Below are 21,111 nucleotides of genomic sequence, written 5' to 3'. Positions count from 1 at the left end.
TCCACCTGTCGTGACGTCTAGTTGTCAGTACCACATTACAGAGGGATGTCCGAATACCTTGGATCAGACAGAATATGTGTTGCACGAAACGGTTTTTATTCTGCAGATATGAAACTCAACGTGGATCGTAACTTCTGGAATGAGCTCATGGGTAATACCAAAGGTAGCGAGCGAAACTTGTAGTGAGTAACAGGTACTTTTATATCGTAATCCAGATAAGTGTACTCTCTGTAACACCTGGAATGTTTAAATTGTGAAACATACAAAAGAACGAGATACTGTTAGTGAAATATTAAAATAGGTACTTACGAACACTTTCAAAAATCTGGCGTACAGATCCTGGTCAAAAAACAGCCTTTGGTCAACGAGAGCACGTTTGCTTACGTCCTTAGGGTAGAGAGAGTCATCTTTTGCATACTTGGACACGAGGTACATGGCGATGGCACGACTATTAAAAACAAAAAAGAAAATATTGTTAGTAATCGTTTTACTCAACTTAATATCTTAAAGATTTACTTCTTGTCATTGTTACTACAGAAAATTCAGGAAAAATCTTGTGAAAACAAATTTGTATAATGTGTATTTTGCGTAACCTATGAATAATGGAAACTTTGCCACAACACAACGTCAGCAGTGTAACTTCAAAAAGTATGGAATGGTGCAATCCAAAAAGAAAAAAAAATAATGACACAAAGAGGACTGTGGACAGGCTAGCTAGTCTGAATGAATAAAGCATTCAGTCTTGACACAGAAACGGAACAATTAATGATTTATCAAGGAGAGATGAGGAGATCGCTGTGACTTGGGGGAGATGAGGTGGTATTGACTTCAGTTATTAGTTGCTTTAGAGCAACTACAGTTTGTTTTTCACGACCGGAATCATCACAGGGAAACAATGGGACATTCGAGCCTTTTAAGGAGCAGAAATGAGGCGAGAGCGGGTTTCAGTGTTTACTACACCGCAATAGGCAGCTCTATGAAGCAGCTCATCAAAAATATTCTTTCAAAGCAGCTCACCATCAGATATAACAGACGTCCAGCAGACAATACATCCACTGGATTAGGGCAGAACTCCCTGTTAGAGTTAGTTGAGCAGCGTGTCATTTTTTACAGGACTCATTAATTAAAATAGTACAAAGGACATATCAGTCGATCTGTTTATTGCTAGTAATCTAACGAGACATTGTATCTGTTATAGATTACGGTAGTTCATGCTGATATGTTGCGTCAAGTGCAGGAAGCTACGAGTGATTTGTGCGTACTGTTCACACTAAGGACCAGTGGCTGTGGTATGTACACTACTGGCCATTACAATTTCTACACCAAGGAGAAATGCAGACGATAAATGGGTATCCAATGGAAAATAGATTATACCAGAACTGACATGTGATAACATTTTCACGCAATTTGGGTTCTTAGATCCTGAGAAATCAGTACCCAGCACAGCCACCTCGGGCAGTAATAACGGCCTTGATACGCCTGGGCATTGAGTCAAACAGAGCTTGGATGGCGTGTACAGGTACAGCTGCCCATGCAGCTTCAACACGATACCACAGTTCATCAAGAGTAGTGACTGGCGTATTGTGACGAGCTAGTTGCTCGGCCACCGTTGCCAGACGGTTTCAGTTGGTGAGAGATCTGGAGAATGTGCTGGCCAGGGCAGCAGTCGAATATTTTCTGTATCCAGAAAGGCCTGTACAGGACCTGCAACATGCGGTCGTGCATTATCCTGCTGAAATGTAGGGTTTCGCAGGGATCGAATGTAGGGTAGAGCCACGGCTCGTAACACATATGAAATGTAACGTCCACTGTTCCAAGGACCGTCAATGCGAACAACAGGTGACCGAGACGTCTAACCAATGGCACCTCGTACCATCACGCCAGGTGATACGCCAGTACGGCGATGACGAATACACGCTTCCAATTTGCGTTCACCACGATGTCGCCAGACACGGATGCGACCATCATGATGCTGTAGACAGAACCCGGATTCATCAGAAAAAATGACGTATTGCCATTCGTGCACCCAGGTTCGTCGTTGAGTACACAATTGCAGGCGCTCCTGTCTGTGATGCAGCGTCATGGGTAACCGCAGCTAAGGTCTCCGAGCTGATAGTCCATGCTGCTGCAAACGTCCTCGAACTGTTCGTGCAGATGGTTGTTGTCTTGCAAACGTCCTCATCTGTTGACACAGGGATCGAGACGTGGCTGCACGATCCGTTACAGCGATGCGGATAAGATGCCTGTCATTTCGACTGCTGATACGAGGCAGTTGGGATCCAGGACGGCGTTCCATATTACCCTCCTGAACCCACCGATTCTATATTCTGCTAACAGTCGTTGGATCTCGACCAACGCGAGCAGCAATGTCACGATACGATAAATCGCAATAGCGATTGGCTACAGTCCGACCTTTATCAAAGTCGGAAACGTGATGGTACGCACTTCTCCTCCTTACACGAGGCATCACAACAACGTTTCACCAGGCAACGCCGGTCAACTGCTGTTTGTGTGTGAGAAATCAGTTGGAAACTTTCCTCATGTCAGCACGTTGTAGGTGTCACCACCGGCGCCAACAATGTATGAATGTTCTGAAAAGCTAATCATTTGCGTATCACTGCATCTTCTTCCTGTCGGTTAAATTTCGCGTTTGTACCATGTCATATTCGTGGTGTAGCAATTTTAATGGCCAGTAGTGTATAATATAGAACGAGATTAGATGGAAACGGTCGACTGAAACGGAACAGCAGTTAAGAAAGTCGACTAGTATTCCAGAACAGAGAGCTTCAAATATTGGTTGAACCATTTAGATTTAAGTTTTTCAGGTTCCTTTGAGTTTTACAGGTCCCCCTAATTTTTTTTCTGACAAATTCCACTTCAACGAGGCTATGGCAAATCTGCAGGGTGGTTATAAATAAAGCGTAGATACTCACAGAGGTCTAACGTGAGCTGGAATTATCGCATGGCAGCAAAACTTGGTAGATATTCTAATGCGTTAAAGCGAAACCGACTTACGATGAAAATAAAATTACTTCCGATTTCGGCAACCAGGTGCAAATATGGCGCTGCGGTGGTCCATATGTAATGGATTAGGAACTGCACGTGGGCAGGAAAGGTCAAACAGATGACAAAGGCATTATGTTGATTTTTATTATGACCCGCCACCTACACAATTCGTCCAGTATGAGCTCCGGAGACGAGATGTTGCATCCGTAAAACGATATGATCAACAGTTGCTCGTAGCATTTCCGGTGGAATCTGAGCGATGTGTTCCTGGCCTTCAGGTAAAATAGAGATCGAACGTGTTCCTGTCAAACGCTTTCTTTTAGATATCCCAAGAGCCGGAAGTCAAATGTATTCAGATCAGGTGATACTGTAGACCATTCATCTAAAAAACCTCAGGAGATAACATGTTGGTGGAAGGTTGCATTAAGCTCATCTTTCAACGGGTGAGTGACATGAGGAGTTGCCACATCTTTCACGAAGACAGTGATTTCCACACAGATGCGCTCTTCCAAACCAAGAGGCACATACTGAACAGGGCCTCTGGGCGTAATCTCTTCAAAGAAGAGTGGAACTAGAATAAGGGTGCTTCTGATTCTACAGTAGACAGTCACTTCCGCCGTGTGCAGTGGCTCTTCGTGCACAACAAGCGTTTTAGCAGTACCCCCCCTCCCCCCCCCCTCCAAAAAATAATGAAATGATCGTATGGCATTGTTGGCCGGGAATCTTAATTCGGGGATGTTCGGCCGCCGTATTGCAAGTCCTTTTTAGTTGACGCCACTTCGGCGACTTGCGGGTCAATGATGGTGCAAGTGATGATGAAGGACACACCTAGTCTCCTGCTGGGAATCGAACCCGTACCCCGTGCGTGGTAGGCGGTAACGCTACCGCTATGCTACTGTGTCGGACAACAGTACCCCAACTTCGACACTTCTGTGTATTTCGACAGTTCTGTGTATTCACTGCCCCCTGTAGTGGAAAATGTGTCTTGTCGCTCCATAGAATATTGCCCGAGCACATGTCATCAGCTTCGTTGCGTACCAGAAACGATGAGTAAATTCAGATTGTTTCTGCGGATCATGAGATTCAGCTGCTGCACCGTCTTGATCTGGGCACCATTGTAAAGTAGACCTCAAAACATTTTGTGCTGTTGACCATGGGATGGACGGTGCTCATGACGCTGCACGAGCAATAGCGCTACTCGGGATACGTGCGGCATGGCCAGTTACCAGCGACAGAAACCTCGTCAGTAGCTTCCATTGGGATAAGACGCCATCCTCTTCCAGCTGCCACACCAAACTCACCCGTGTTTTCGAATTTCGTTATCTTCTTAAAACCACATGATGGCATCGGGCCTCTTTTCAGATCTTTCAGTCGGCGATACTCCCTCAATGCAGTGGTGAAATACCTGGGGTAAATACGAAACAGTTTCACTAAAAGCGTACGGGCTCTCTTTTCGATAGCGTTACCCTTCACTCACGTTATGGCTTGTCAAATGACAGTATTGATTTCATACCGTCATAAAAGCAGTGTACAGTGCAGATTTGCACCTGGTGGCCAAAATGGTAACTAATTTTTACAGCGCGAATCGGTTCCACATTAATGCATTAACATATCTACCAAGTTTCGCTGTCACACGATAATTACAAACCACCCTGGACCTACATGAATTTGCAGCATTTTACTTATAACGAAGAGGTACTTCTCTATCCGTACCTATTTGGTATACTAATCTTTCTCTAAAGGCATTCAAGTGATTTGGACGTTCAGTGCTAATCTGTCTCTGCTGGTGCTAGAGAAAATGACGGTTTCCCCTCAAAGTGATCTTCTTCCAAACAGCGTACATCTAACAGTGTTGTATTCCTTCTGAAATGGCCATAACATCTTCCAACACAGCGAAGTACCGAACAGGAAGGATGAGTGTAATCCAAAGAAACGTGAGAGTATTAAAATCTACACGTTAACTGCCAAAGTATTCGCAAATTGCCAGAGTTTGTTAGAGCTCCTAAACAGCACTGAAGCTCACATAATACTAGGCATAGAAATATGGTTAAAACTTGAGGCTGGTAGCAGGAGATCTTTAAGAAGAATTTAAGCGTGTACCGAAAGTCTGAACGAAGGTGCACAATATATTCAGTCAGATTTTGATAAGATTTCAGAGTTATGTAAAGATTGTCAACTTGCTTTAAATGTTCAGTAATGTAAAACTGCACTTCACAAACGATCGAACATGGTATTCTGTGAATATAATGTCAATGAACCACGCTGGAATTAAACACTTGGGACTAACACTTAGTAGGGACATAAAATGGATCGATCACATAAGCCCAGTTGTGGGTAAAGCATGTGGCAGACTTCGGTTTATTGGTAGGATACTACAGGGTGTTTCAAAAATGACCGGTATATTTGAAACGGCAATACAAACTAAACGAGCAGCGATAGAAATACACCGTTTGTTGCAATATGCTTGGGACAACAGTACATTTTCAGGCCGACAAACTTTCGAAATTACAGTAGTTACAATTGTCAACAACAGATGGCGCTGCGGTCTGGGAAACTCTATAGTACGGTATTTTCTACATATCCACCATGCGTAGCAATAATATGGCGTAGTCTCTAAATGAAATTACCCGAAATCTTTGACAACGTGTCTGGCGGAATGGCTTCACATGCAGATGAGATGTACTGCTTCAGCTGTTCAATTGTTTCTGGATACTGGCGGTACACCTGGTCTTTCAAGTGTCCCCACAGAAAGAAGTCACAGGGGTTCATGTCTGGCGAATAGGGAGGCCAATCCACGCCGCCTCCTGTATGTTTCGGATAGCCCAAAGCAATCACACGATCATCGAAATATTCATTCAGGAAATTAAAGACGTCGGCCGTGCGATGTGGCCGCGCACCATCTTGCATAAACCACGAGGTGTTCGCAGTGTCGTCTAAGGCAGTTTGTACCGCCACAAATTCACGAAGAATGTCCAGATAGCGTGATGCAGTAATCGTTTCTGATCTGAAAAATGGGCCAATGATTCCTTTGGAAGAAATGGCGGCCCAGACCAGTACTTTTTGAGGATGCAGGGACGATGGGACTGTAACATGGGGCTTTTCGGTTCCCCATATGCGCCAGTTCTGTTTATTGACGAAGCCGTCCAGGTAAAAATAAGCTTAATCAGTAAACCAAATGCTGCCCACATGCATATCGCCGTCATCAATCCTGTGCACTATATCGTTAGAGAATGTCTCTCGTGCAGCAATGGTAGCGGCGCTGAGGGGTTGCCGCGTTTGAATTTTGTATGGATAGAGGTGTAAACTCTGGCGTATGAGACGATACGTGGACGTTGGCGTCATTTGGACCGCAGTTGCAACACGGCGAACGGAAACCCGAGGCCGCTGTTGGGTCACCTGCTGCACTAGCTGCGCGTTGCCCTTTGTGGTTGCCGTACACGGTCGCCCTACGTTTCCAGCACATTCATCCGTCACGTTCCCAGTCCGTTGAAATTTTTCAAACAGATCCTTTATTGTATCGCTTTTCGGTCCTTTGGTTACATTAAACCTCCGTTGAAAACTTCGTCTTGTTGCAACAACACTGTGTTCTAGGCGGTGGAATTCCAACACCAGAAAAATCCTCTGTTCTATGGAATAAACCATGTTGTCCACAGCACACTTGCACGTTGTGAACAGCACACGCTTACAGCAGAAAGACGACGTACAGAATGGCGCACCCACAGACTGCGTTGTCTTCTATATCTTTCACATCACTTGCAGCGCCATCTGTTGTTGAAAATTGTAACTACTGTAATTTCAAAAGTTTGTCCGCCTGAAAATGTACTGTTGTCCCAAGCATATTGCAACAAACGGTGTATTTCTATTGATGCTCGTTTAGTTTTTATTGCCGTTTCAAATATACCGGTCATTTTTGAAACACCCTGTAGATAAATTCAGTCAGTATAAAAAGGAGACTGCTGGAAAATCACTCGTGCTTCTCAAGCTAGAATAAGCTCAAGTGTATGGGACTCGTACCAAATAGGACTAACAGGGGATGTTGAACGTATGCAGAGAAGGGCAGCACGAATAGTTTCGAGTTTGATTGATCCGTGGGTGAATTTCACAGAGGCGTCGAAAGAACTGAACTGGCAGTATCTTGAAGATAGAAATTATTCCGAGAAAGACTACTAATAAAGTTTATAGAAGCGGCGTTATATCGCTTCAAAAACGATCGTGAGGACAAGATTAGATTAATTACAGAACGGACAGAGGCATTTAAACGTTCTTCTCGCGCTCCTTAGGTGAATTGGATGGGAGAAACCGTTATAACTGTTACAATATACTCTTCCATACACGTCACAGTGATTCGCAGAGTATAGATGTACTCGTAGAGCCATGTCTTGCTTCCACCATGCTGCACAGGCAGTTTACCTGTGCTTTATGTTTCAGAGAGAGAGAGAGAGAGAGAGAGAGAGAGAGAGAGAGAGAGAGAGAGAGAGGGAACTGCGCAAACGTAGGCAACACGCAAAGCTAACGAACACTTGAAATGTTTTGTGCAATAAAAATTAAAACTGAAACCAGTCTTTTCAATGATGATGATGTTTGATTCGTGGGCCCTCAACTCTGCGGTCATCAACGCCCGTACTAAGGCCCAATTTCACGCAATCCAAGTTTTCTAGAATCCAATCCAGCCACAGTCACGCATGATGATGATGATGATGATGACAACACAAACACTCAGCTCCCGGGTGGAGAAAATCCCCAACCCGGCCGCGAATCGAACCCGGGACCCGATGATCCAGAGGCACCAACGCTAGCCACTAGACCACGAGCTGAGGACAGTCTTGTCAATGGACTTCGCATTCTGTAGAAATCATTTCTTCCGCGTTGCCAACTTGAAAGAGCAATGCAGTCGCAGTTTGGAATAAGATAATTACGTTGTGAATATCTCTAGCTTACTTACCGAAAACTGCCTATTTTCACGAATAATAAGGAAGACGATAGACTTTCTGAGGCAATCATCATTAGAATTATATGCGCCAAGACAACCTTCGTTTCATTGTGAACTCATAATCCAAGTGGAGGAAACGAACGGTCTTTCGGGTCATTGCGAACATCATTGGATCGCCGACTAGGAGACAATCTGGTCAGGCGGACTTCCAGGGAGTTTGGCCGCTGCCGCCGATCCAGCTCATTCTGTCTTTGTGAGCTTTAGCTTTGTTCTGTGGTTGTGTTTGCACCTGCGCTACCTATGGAATTGAGGCATGCTTTATAAAAAAGGACACATGATTGTATTCGTCGACAACGACAATAAAGACAGTGGCTCGCAGTTTAGTGCGTACTACGATCCGGCCATTGTGAGGATGCAGCATTGTAGTGGGACGGGAGCCATAGGCCTACGTATTCTCATTTGACGAGAGACAGCTCATCTGAGATCATAGGCTGTAGGCGATAGTAGAGAAAATCCTGTACAGTTCGCCCTGACCGCACGGCCAGGATACGGAAAAAAGTAAAAAAAAAACCTTGACAGTTTACCTGAATATCAAACAGCCTGCCCTGCTCTTCAGGGCAGGAAATCAAATGTGTTTACAGCATTAAAAAATAAATAACATATTAAAGGAACTCTACGGCAGCCAGTTACCATTTTAGATTAGCCGCAGAGGACTCTGCTGAAGTCTCTAGGGAATGAAACTATATGATATTACTGGAGACTCATGAAATCTTTATATGAGTTATAGCCCAATGTCTACATGGAAATATACCACACTATACCGGATATATATTACAGAAGTTCCCTTCTTTAAGTATTATCTGGTAATGATTTCCGTTAGATGTTACTGCTGTACTTAAAGCTTCTATAGAGCAAAAACCGTGCTTGTTTAATCGGAAAAGCACACGGTTCATCATCCCATCGTTGTGGTTGGAAGGTAAATGAGACTGTAGGTTCCAGTCTATACAAAAATAATTGTTGATGAAACTTCCTGAAGGATTAAAACTGTCTGCTAACGGAGACTCGAATCCGGCACATGTGACCATTGCAGACAACGCTCTTACTGAGTGAGTCATCGAAGCACGTCTTATGACTCGTCTTTATAGCAAGATCCCTCCCTGCCCGGAATACAGTTTTAATCTGATAGGAAGTTTCAAAGTAGTGTACACTTTGCTGAGAGCATTCATTGTGGAAATTTTTTACCAAATCAAAACTGACATAAAATCTATCTTATGCTCACCTTTCGGAAATGTACAGGCCGTTGTCATCCAATGCTGGGACTTGATGCTGGGGGAATTTCTGGAACAATTACATCAAAATGTAGCAAGTAGGAATTGTATACTTAATTTTCACACAGTAAAAAAGAGAAACGGCCAGAAATCGTGTGAATTGTAAAGCACCTCACTGAAAAATCCTGTCAACGTTATTGTAAACTGTCTGTTTCTATACTGATAATAAAACCACAAATCCGTTGTGTAAAGACGCTAATCTCCAAACATTTTCACTTTATCGTATATTGGGACAAAGGTTAGGATTTATTTCACCAAAATCGGATCACAAAAAAACACCGTGATTTCAGTTTATCTAAAATCGTCGTGTCTGTCTGTTAGAAAACGGTAATCCCCAAAACTATTAAACGACCTTTCATCCAGATTTCGCAGGTAACTTGAGCGTAGCTTGGGGCGACTTACAGGCTGCATTTGATCACAATCGTATCATGAAAAAAAAGATATCGTAATTTAAATTTTTATCTAAAATCATCTGTTGAGTTTAATAGTTCAGGTGTTTAATCAGTGCGACGTAGTACGCCAAAGAACCAACAGAAGGCACTGTTAGTTTTTTTTAACTCATTGAGAAATGGATTTCCGGACGTTTACATCAGTGACAGAATTAAGTGCTGCAGCCTTATATCTGCAAAAATAAACTGACAGCTAGGATATACGGAACTACTGATTTCGCATTGTGTATTAAAATCTTAACGATATTACTTTACTTCTTTAGATAGGTTAGGAGAAAAGAGCTATTAAGGTTGCTTTGTGATTCAGGTGCCTACATATTACATTTTAATTTCTTTCTGTATGCAAATAAAAAATTTTAGAGAACAGTCGAGTCTTTCAGAATACACCAAAATGGCTAAAAGACTGAAGACGATGCGATCTCAAGAATCCAGTTAAGATAGCGAGACGAGACTTGCTATGGTTCCAAAACATCAGGCTTCAATCGATCTTTGGAAACTCGTTATGAAAGCAAGGCGCACCTTAGCTCTGATAGAGAGCGTCATACATTATCTCTCTCCTCAGAAACCCTCGCTCACGGAGTCTTATAGCTACTCCTCTTCAACATAAAATAAATAAGGGGAAATTTTGATGGGCCGTGGTGGAGGAGAGAGTTTTATACCCCAAATCCCATTTATTCGTGACAATTTGCCGCCTCACTTTAAACATGTACATTTCCCAGTGATCTTATGTTATGGCATGACAATAACAAAAAACAAAGTCAGACGCTGTATGTTGCGGGCGTGGGTCTTAGTGGCAGCTGCTTTTTGCATGACCAGCTATATGTGGCTCTCTCCAGTGCATTCTAGTGAAGCAAGTAAGTTGTTCATTCACGTCCCAAATCAAACTACTTCGAGCGTTGCATACTAAGAAGCTTTCTAAGTTAAAAACAAAGTCCATGTGTAAGAAGTCTCAGGAGCAGCTATAAACAAACATCTGGGCAATATCAGGTTTCTCAGTTAATCAGTAATAAACGGATGGACTTAGAGAGAGCAATTTACGGTAGACCATTTACACATCTTTTAGACAATTGAGTATCTCACTGCCCCTCCCCCCACCTCCCCCAGATACCCGTGCACGTTAGAAAGCCCCTTCTGGGATTTGGGGAGGAGCGCCGACCCCGGATCGAATATGCTTGGCGGATTAACGATGACGGCAGGTGTGCTAGGGAGCCTGGATACGGTTTTTAGGCGATCTCCCAGATCCGACTAAGTGTATACTGAGCTGGTACTGACGTCCTCCATCCGTTACACAATAAGCAAACGGATAAAAAATGTTTTCGTACGTCCACATGGAACGACACTAGACGCATTCGGATGGGGTTCACAAAACTCCGAGCAGGGACGGATTAACATACCGACCCTGTGAACATTTGGGATAAACAAGTTCCTCGTGAGGCCATGATGGCCTAAGGGTGTCTACAACCGCCGTGTCCTCCCTAACATGGGGCGTCATGTGGGTGCGGTATGGAGTGGTACTGTGGTCAGCACACCGCTCTCCCGGCTTTTCTGCAGACCTTCCAGACCGTGCAGCCACGACTAATCGGTCAAGTAGCTCCCCGAAGAAAACAACTGATAAGAGATAAGGACAAGATTCACTGGTCTTGCCGCAACGCCTTGGTCCAATGTTTCGCTTTACTCTCTCATGATTATGAACATAACTTTAGGCCAGTAATGAACGACAAGTGGACGCAGCCGAACAGAACGAATTACGATGACACGGATTTACCCACTGGACATCGAATATTTTTACTATGGTAAAAAAATGGTTCAAACTGCTCTGAGCACTATGGGACTTAACATCCGTGGTCATCAGTCCCCTAGGACTTAGAACTACTTAAACCTAACTAACCTAAGGACAACACACACATCCATGCCCGAGGCAGGATTCGAACCTGCGACCGTAGCGGTCTCGCTGTTCCAAACTGAAGCGCCTAGAACCGCTCGGCCACTCTGGACGGCGATGGTAAAGAAGTGCCCTGTTTTCTAAACTCTTGTGATAGTTACTTAATTGGAGCATGCGCTTACCTCCAGCATCTCAGGCGTCTGCATTTCCTTGCTAAGCTCCTTCAGAACCACTACATTCACCTCCAACTCAACGATGGCCACCACCAGACGAACAAATCGACATGGAGGGCTCATCATGTGAATGTAGAGTGTAGGAGGAGCCATTGTAATGTTCTGCAACATAAAGTGATAACGTCAATTGTTTTGCAAAAAATGATGATTTTTATAGTAATAACAATTATAAAATATTCTTATCATCACTAAAAGCTTCATCCAGCGATCATCGGCGTTGTTGACCACAAGCTTCTCCCATCAACGTGCCTCCATCTCCAGCGTTCCCAATCACCGTTTCATTCAGTTACCTGAAATACTCAGAAAAGTTATATCATATTGCTATTTACCCCAAGTCTTGGGGTACCAACAGGATGTGATTCCTAGGTATTCCCTACGTTTAAAGACTGGACAGTGACTTTTCAAGCACCTTGCTTCACGGGTAGCACAATGGATTCGATTGCTTCTCACGAAGTCTATAATCCAAAGTCCACCTATTGCATGAAAAAACTCTTTGTCCGGGCAGTGTCATTAAGCGGAAGGAGATGTGCCAAAAATCTACCAGCATTAAGGTGTAGAGATATATGTCCGATGGAGTGCTGCTCCAGGGTATGAAAGAATTCTTTGTAACAACGCTTCGAGCTTCTACTGTACACTGACATAAGTAGGACAATTGTTCCTGATCCTTATACATTTGCAGCCCAAGTTATTGCGATAACAGAGGCGGTAAGATTTGGTAGAAGAACTGCAGTAACACAACTGAGCCAGGAGGCGCTGCAGTTAGCACACTGGACTCGCAGTCGGGAGGACTACGGTTCAAACCTGCGTCCGCCCATCCTGATTTAGGAATTCCGTGAATTCCCTAAACCGCTTCAGGCGAATGCCAGGATGGTTCCTTTGAAAGAGCACCGGCGATTTCCTTCCCAATTTTTCTCTAATACTAGCTGGTGCTCCGTCTCTAATGACCTCGTTGTCGACGGGACGTTAAACACTAAACTCCTCTTCAGTAAACAAAGGTTTTTCTTAACAGACCCGAGATGTTTAGTGAAAGTGCTGGAAGCCAGTATATGGTCCAGGAAAGAGAGCAACTTCACTGTTAACATTATAAAGCGGATTATAGAAAGAAGAGACCGCAGTAAGACAGCAGATGTCTGTGTTGAAAGCCACTGTTGTACATCTGATAATAAGAAGGCTCACCAACCAGCAAAGGAGGCAACGTCTAATCGGTTATGTCTCGATATTAAGTTTCTGCATACATAATATTATATCTGCCTAGCGTTGGGAACACAGGCCGAGTGGAATAATCGATCGAACACTTCAAAATTCCGGGAAGGCATTACGCGGAATTGCAACCTGTCCTCCCGACCAACACCTGGTTTAAAGATCACAGTTTGTCGAAACAACCAGTACCACGATTTAGATATAGAATCAACATCAATGCGTCGCCATTTTATGACTATCAGGATGACTCGGTCGAGTATCTAAACCATCTGTTGCTCTCTTGCACCAAGTATGGAACTGAGAGGGAAAAAAATTATGAAGCTGTTGAGATCATCACATTTCCAGTTTCCACAGAAAATTATTTCACTTTTCAGTGAGAACAAGGTACAAATTCTTATGGCGGTCATTCGGTTCATTTCGAAATGCTATTTTACTACGTACTTTTGAGTGTAATTTCATTTATAGCAATAACACTTTGAGAGGTTATGTCCTGTTTTAATATGTGTTTTATAGGATTTATGTTTCAACACATATTAATCCCAGTTGAGGATTCTAACTGGTTCATTAAAGTATGTATTCTAAAGAACTGACCTTAAATACGAAATGTAACTCATCATTTACAAGAAAGATAATTTTAGTGATCAGCTATCAGTAATCCATAAGAATGGTTGTAAGGTCTGATGGACAACCGTCGATAAAGTAAATAAATAATACGAGTAGAGTACAAGTAAATTTGTTCAGTGTCTCAACTAACTTCCATCTTTAACAGGTGCTGTGATTCGCTTCATTACCTGTCTCTTTTTTTTTCAGACTTCTCACCTGTAATTTCTCGGAAAATTCAAGTACACTAGCGTGAATGGTGTAATTTTAGAGCTTCATCTGTCGCCTGTATTGTCAGCCATTCTACAGAGATTAAAAAATGTTGTTTACTAATTCTTTTTCTTCCCTGCAATTATTGCCTGGTCTCTGTATCTTCCTAGCCACACACATCTGGCTCAAAATGTTTCTAGTCTTCTGAACTCTAATCTTAATTCACCTGCACAAGCGTTATGTCGTCTTGATATGACATAACAAAAAGACTCGGAATGAGTCATCCTGTGACACGTTGTAAAATAGTCGCTGCAGAAAGCAGTATGCAGCTGATAAACGGCGGATTAATTCGTATATTGCAGTATGATCCTACGGCTTCATAAGCCTTCAATCAGCCCAGTGAAGTTAAGCGCCCTTTGCTCTTCGCCTCATGGTTTGTTTTTACATTCAGGCATGTGTTAGCTTGCTTCCCCGCGTTTATTACAGTTTTCGGGCTTCTTATAGCGGTTTGTACTACTGAGCACACTTGATAGCTGCGATAAAAAGTTCAGTGCGCATGTCATCGTATGGGTACCTGCAGAAGAGTATGTAGATGACTTGTCAATCTTGCAGAGCACACACAGAATTAACCTCTTGCACGTAAGCATATTCCGTTAAAATTAGTTTCAAGTATTTTATGTAAGCAATTTTATTTATTTAAACAAGTTTCGCTAACTGATCGACTTGGTGCAAGTTCTTTAATTTTATTCCACGACCGGTTTCGGCTTTAATACTGAAGCTATTTGTCTGATGGAAATTGAAAATTGTGCTGTGGTGAAGAAACGTCAAATTATATGGCTCTGCTTCGAAACAGCACGCCACGAGGGGTAGCCACAGGTCGCAGGCGCCTTGCCACGGATCGCGCGGCTTGCTCCGTCACAGGTTCGAGTCCTCCCTCGGACGTGGGTGCTTGTGTTGTCCTTAGCTTAAGTTAGTTTAAGTTTGATTAAGTAGTGTGTAAGCCTAGGGACCGATGCAATTTGGTTGCGTAGTAACTTAACACAAATTCCCAAATTTTCCAATACAGCACAATTTTCAGACTCCACTAGAAGATGACTTCACTACAAAAGCCGAAACCTGCCATGAAATAAAAATAAGGAACTTTTAAACAAATGAAGTGGTTACTCATCAATTCAACACACAGTTGCGCAGCAGCAATGTTCTCCGAGGGTGGAGGTCATTCTCAAAGTGAATTGTGATGCGGTTTCAAATAGAGACAGATGCAACAATAACAATTTTGTGTTTTAGACTTAAAATTTGCATGCAGTCATCTAATTTCTAAATACGTTGTCTGCATTAATAAAATATTAGTAACACCAGAAAGTAATGACACTTTTTGTATTAAACTCAAACTGATACAGTGTTAAAAAGGTTTCTTTTTTAATCAGTGACGTAATCGCCCTCTTTATCAACAACTTTTTTCCATCTAGTGTGCAAATTTTCAATGCCTAATCGATAACAATCAACTGGCTTTTGAGCAAAACATCTGGAGGTGCCATTTTGGGTCACTTAGAGAACCTTATAACCGTCGGAGTACATAGAAATCCGATTATACAGTATCGGGCATGTGTGACGAATGAGGCAAAACATCCAACACAAATTGATTAATGTTTTCTGGGGTTCGACTTCCGTAGTGCGGTCTTGCATTATTAATTTGCAGAATAACGCCTTTTCTTTTGATAGTCGCTCTGCACCTTTCAGTTAAAGATTGGTTTGCTCGGTCCATTTGTACACAGCAAAGGTGTACATTCACAATTTGTCCAAGATTCAGGACTTAAAAATGAACGACCCCGTGAAGACCGCCAAACACTCAAAAGTGCCTTTTCGGCATGTAGTCCTGGCTTTGCTGTACTCCCTGGCGATTCGCCATAGAAAGACACTGCCTTTTTGTGTTTTACAGTTTGATTATCATAGAGAATCCATGGTCAATCTCCACTGATCAAGCGATCAAGAAATGCTTCTATACTGCCTTGCTGAAATATTAAGTTACATGTTGTGGATCGGTTAGCTTTGTTTAATATTACCAACCTGCTGAAAATGTTACTGGATGGTCGATTAAAGTTGGTTACTAGTCTTTGACAGTTCCTCGAGTGTGTGACTCAGATTTGCTTTCATTTCTGTCGTTAGCAAGTCGTTGTCTACAGTTGTCGGTCTTCCTGACCGATACGAGTAGGAAAGATCAAAATTACCAGATTTGAACTTATAAACCACATTTGGTGTTTCTAAACGTCTAATTCACTAGAACAAATATCACAAATGTTTTTAGTAGCAGCTATTGCGGTACTGCCCCTGCAAAATTAAACGATGGAAGATATGTACCTCTTCTGGTATTTGCTGGCTATTTCACCACAAACTGCCAACAATAAACTAAGAGCTAATTATTTAAGAGTAAACGACGAGGCTATGGTTGTTTCGGTTGTGGATGAAGTACCAGTCGGCTGTGCCCGTCTGATTTCAGAATGCGCTAGGGGTTTACGTGAAGTCAAGGGATTGAGGCTGTGTGCGTGTTTTCTGTGTTTAACTTGTGTTTGTACACGTAAACAAGTAACTCTAACCTTAAAATGTCTTTTGCACGACTTTGAAGTAAACAATGAGCTGATAAATGATAACGAATATTGACACGCGCAGAAACGGCTTTACTTTCCGGACACACTATTACTTATAGTTCGTGAGATCAGGTTTCACACACCTCTTCGTAAGAATTATCGATGCTAATGATTCCGTACAAAAATGTTCTTGAAATCTTAGGAAACAAGGACACAAATATTGTGATCGTGGGAAGTCGATTTGCTCTAATCACTCCAGTCACCCTTCCTCACTCACATAGTAGATGCAAGTATGATCATCATAGTGAACATCCATACACTTCCATACACATCCATACACGTCAATGTTTTCCTTACTGCCTAGTACGCGTAGATGTCACCTATTTAACTAAAAGTCCATCCTTTTACGTTTCATGCACAAGAAAACTAATCAATTCCTGAATTCATGATCAACAACTGTTCTGACGTCACACTAACTCCTCTCGTAATGGAATGGTGGTGGGTCACACTCCTAGCCCGAACAAAACGTGTGTGTGCCTCATGCGTCAATGACGATCATAACACAAAGATGACATCAACGGAATTTATGTCTGTAACGATCGAGTGTGTTAGCCCCTGAAAAAGGACGGCCGAAGTATGAAGTAAAGTAACACCTTCTATGTTTGTTCCACTGTTGTTGCTGCTGTTGTTGTGGCCTTCAGTTCGAAGACTGACTCAGCTTCCCACGGTACTCTATCGTGTGCAAGCCTCCTCCTGTCCGATTTACTACTGCACCCCACATTCATTTGAACCTGCCTACTGTACTCGTCTCTTTCTTCTCCGTCTGTAAATTTTACATCCCAAACTTCTCTTAAATACTAATCTGATAGTCCCCTGATGGTGTAGAATCTGTATTATCAACAGATCCCATCTTTTAGCCAAGTTATGCCCCAAAATTCATTTCTCACCGCTCCATTCAGTATCTACTTATTAGTTACGCAATCTACCCATCTAATCTTCAGCGTTCTTCTGTAGCACCACATCTCAAAAGCTTCTATACTCATCTTGTCTAAACTGCTTATCTTACAAGTTACACTTCCGTAGAAGGAAATACGTTAAGCAGCAAATGTATTTGCCTTAGGCTCGGATGTCATCATTGTCTGTGAGAAGACGTAAGAGCGGTTCTGTCTGAAAAAAAAAAAAGGCGACATCAACGTAAGATGGCAAGGGAATTTAACAACCTGTCAACAAAAGGCCGCACAACGTCGGATAGAACTCGGTTGGGAAAAAGAAATTGGCTGTGAGGTTTTCGAAGGCACCTTCAAGGCATTCGCCTTTATTGATTTAGTGATCTATCGGAAAAAACTAAATCTGAATGTCCGGACGAGGAACTGAATTAGGCTTGTCCAGAAGAAGAGTAAAGTGCCTTAATCAGCGCGCCGTCTCCTGATGCGCTTATTAGGTAACGACCTATGGTAATATTACTGAATGCTAACTGTGACTTAGAAATGCCCAGCTGCTGGAGATTGCTTTTAGGGATGGAGCAGCAGATATCAGCACAGTTAGACGCAAGATATGTCCGTAAGCAGCAGAGCAAACAGTGTCGACCGATACGAAGCACAACGGCCGCCACATCACTGAAGTGATTGGGCCGAACATACCACGCCCCTGTGACATCGTGTGTTCCAGATAGCAAGCGACAAAAAGAGCCGCATGTCTCCGTCGATGAAAGCCATGATATTCTTATTACTGCTAGCAGTCTCACGTAAAAGCGAGCGCGTTTTGAACGTCGTAACTGCGCCGACAAAGTTAAAGGACATCGAAAACAGTAGCCACCAACTTGTTATACTAATTCAAGGTGAAAGGAGGAAAAATGTTAATAAATATTGCGGCGCAACACGAGAAACAGGTTCATGGCTTTGAATGTGAATCGAAGATGCAGTCGATGGACGTACATCACAAAATATCGTCGAAGAAGAAAAATTTCGGAACTGAGAAAACCGGCTTAGTGATAGCTAATGTTGTCTGCGATAAGGAAAATATAGTGCTGATGGGTGTTAGGAGAAGGGGTAAACGGTCGTATTTACGAAGCACATAAACAGTCTCAAAAACTGGAAGTATGTTTTCGAAATGTTTACGAACTTGTTATACTAATTCAAGATGAAAGGAGGAAATATCTTAATAAATACTGCGACGGAACACGAGACGCAGGTTCATGGCTTTGAATGTGAATCGAAGATGCAGCCGATGGGCGTACATTACAAAATATCGTCGAAGACGAAAAATTTCGGAACTGAGAAAACCGGCTTAGTGATAGCTAATGTTGTCTGCGATTAGGAAAATATAGTGCTGATGGGTGTTAGGAGAAGTGGTAAACGGTCATATTTACGCAGCACATAAACAGTCTCAAAAACTGGAAGTATGTTTTCGAAATGTTTACGAACTTGTTATACTAATTCAAGATGAAAGGAGGAAATATCTTAATAAATACTGCGACGGAACACGAGACACAGGTTCATGGCTTTGAATGTGAATCGAAGATGCAGCCGATGGGCGTACATTACAAAATATCGTCGAAGACGAAAAATTTCGGAACTGAGAAAACCGGCTTAGTGATAGCTAATGTTGTCTGCGAGTAGGAAAATATAGTGCTGATGGGTGTTAGGAGAAGGGGTAAACGGTCGTATTTAGGCAGCATATAAACAGTCTGAAAAACTGAAAGTATGTTTTCTAAGTGTTCTCACAGTAAAATTCTTCCTTATAAAAATTGAATAGGAGTTCTTATCTCATACATTATTCAACCTGATCCTCTAATCATGAGGCTACCTAGATTTCGGTCCCCAAGAGGAAGAGCGATGTTGTCGTCTCTTCACAGAGATGGATGTTACGGATAATTCTGAAGACTGAGTTCTGTGGTGCACAGGTAGTTACGCACGGCCCACTCTCGCCGAAAAGTATTCTCATCGACGTCAGTCACAGGTGCCCTGATATGTCCCTGTTACGTCAGCCATGTTGTGGGAAAGCGGAGGTGTAGAAACAGTGCTTTTGATGTAGCGCCATATGTAAAAAACACACGATATCAGGTCCGGAGAACTTGGGGGCCATGCGAGCAACTAGAGATTTCCAGAGATTCACAACCGATACATCTTCATGTTATCTCAGCATCCAAGAACATGCGAACATCATTGTGAAAGTGCAGAGGAATACCATTCTGTTGACAAGTGAAATTGTCACTGTCCTCTTGCAGATTGTGACATGAACCACGCGATATGTCTTCTCTGTTGTCTGTTAGCCATGTTGTTGTAGATCAGTGCAACAAAACAAACTTCTTGAATTGCTGTTTCCTTACATATAATAATAACTTATCTCCACACAATTTTTTTACAGCCACTTGAAAGTGTATTGATCATTTTGAAAAACAGTGTAATGTCGAACGGCGGACAAAACCTGATGCAAAAGACGGAGATTATTCTGAAAACTGACCAATTATTAATGGAGGTTGTAACTACGTTTTGCGTAAATTTCATTTTCTTTTTCCTTCCGGATTACAGAATTCGAATAGTAGGCGTTATTTTCCGTGATGTGCTCTCACTTGTACTGAGGCAGAACAAATAGCGGTACTTGGAAGTATGAAAGTTTCCCTTTAGCGTAACAACTGATCATCTACGCCTCTACAGTGCATAGCGTCTTAAGAATGACAGACTCGTCTCATAAATTCTAGCACAAAATAACGGAGGAAGTTACTCTTCCAAAAATCGTAATAAATAAGTCTAAAACCTTAAAAATAACTACGAGAAATAATGAAAGTCAGCTCAGCTAGTTTGCCCTTGACATAAATTCTTGAAACGAAAGGTCTTTTTTGACTTCTCACAGCAGCATAATGCAGTAGGGCCTCAACGTTGAACCTCATACCGCCACACGGCTTTGCATACTCCATGCACATCTTATGCACTATGCTACAAAGAAAGCGTTTGTCTTTTAAGCGCAATGTTGTTCATGAACAAACGAAATTTTGGCAGGTGTTGTACATACCAAATGAAACTGCAAGAAAACTTCTGCCGCACTTCCACTGCTCTCTGCGAGTTCTGTAAGCGACTCAGACACCGACGTTCGTTTTATATCTGAAGAGTTGCGTTGACATCCGGTGAGTCACTGCTGGTGTGATAAAGGGAGAAGCACTTTCGCACGCTTCAATTCGTACTGCGCTACGATGATGGAGAGGAATCACTGTCATGTCAAATACATGATAAGCACACAATTACAGAGAAATATCATACAATTTTAGATCTAGCCACACTGTTTAGTTAGTGTTATTTCTTGATTTCAGTGTGAATGTCTCTTGCAGAGATAATCGCAGGAAGGTAAATACTCCGAACGAGGTGACCAAGACGATGGATCGGTTGATCAAAACCCCAGTCGGCCATATAGATTCAGATTTCCCTTGTTTCCCTAAATCGTTTACGGCGAATGCCGGGATAGTTCGTTTGAAAAGGAGACAGGCGGTTTCTCTCTTCTGTGCCAGTTAGCGCTCCGTCTGTAATGACCTCGTTGCCGACAGAAAGCTAAGCCCTATCTTCTTTCTTCCCTTAAGGATGAATATGTAAAATGGCAGTGAAAACTACAGTGCAGCTCATAAGATTATCACAGTTTCGAACGCTTTTGTGTTTTACAATCGCGCAAACATAAATTTGAAAGAACTGTTATACTAG

General features: G+C 42.5%; 1 protein-coding gene across 1 annotated transcript in view; it reads right to left on the bottom strand.

The window, feature by feature from the left end:
- Window positions 1-20,541, bottom strand: part of LOC126336729 (glutathione S-transferase D5-like) — a 34,519-nt gene extending 13,978 nt beyond the window's left edge. Inside the window, exons 1-4 of the mRNA XM_050000716.1 lie at window positions 20,435-20,541; window positions 11,778-11,930; window positions 9,216-9,274; window positions 310-448 (exon numbers count right to left, since the gene is read on the bottom strand). Coding sequence (XP_049856673.1) covers window positions 310-448; window positions 9,216-9,274; window positions 11,778-11,921 — 342 coding nt within the window. The 5' untranslated portion in view covers window positions 11,922-11,930; window positions 20,435-20,541. The remainder of the gene's footprint in view (window positions 1-309; window positions 449-9,215; window positions 9,275-11,777; window positions 11,931-20,434) is intronic.
- Window positions 20,542-21,111: the final 570 nt, after the last annotated feature.

Source organism: Schistocerca gregaria, chromosome 2, assembly GCF_023897955.1.
Source record: "Schistocerca gregaria isolate iqSchGreg1 chromosome 2, iqSchGreg1.2, whole genome shotgun sequence".
NCBI lineage: Eukaryota > Metazoa > Arthropoda > Insecta > Orthoptera > Acrididae > Schistocerca > Schistocerca gregaria.
Note: the sequence above shows the minus strand (reverse complement) of the source record. Positions and strands in the feature narration are given on the sequence as shown.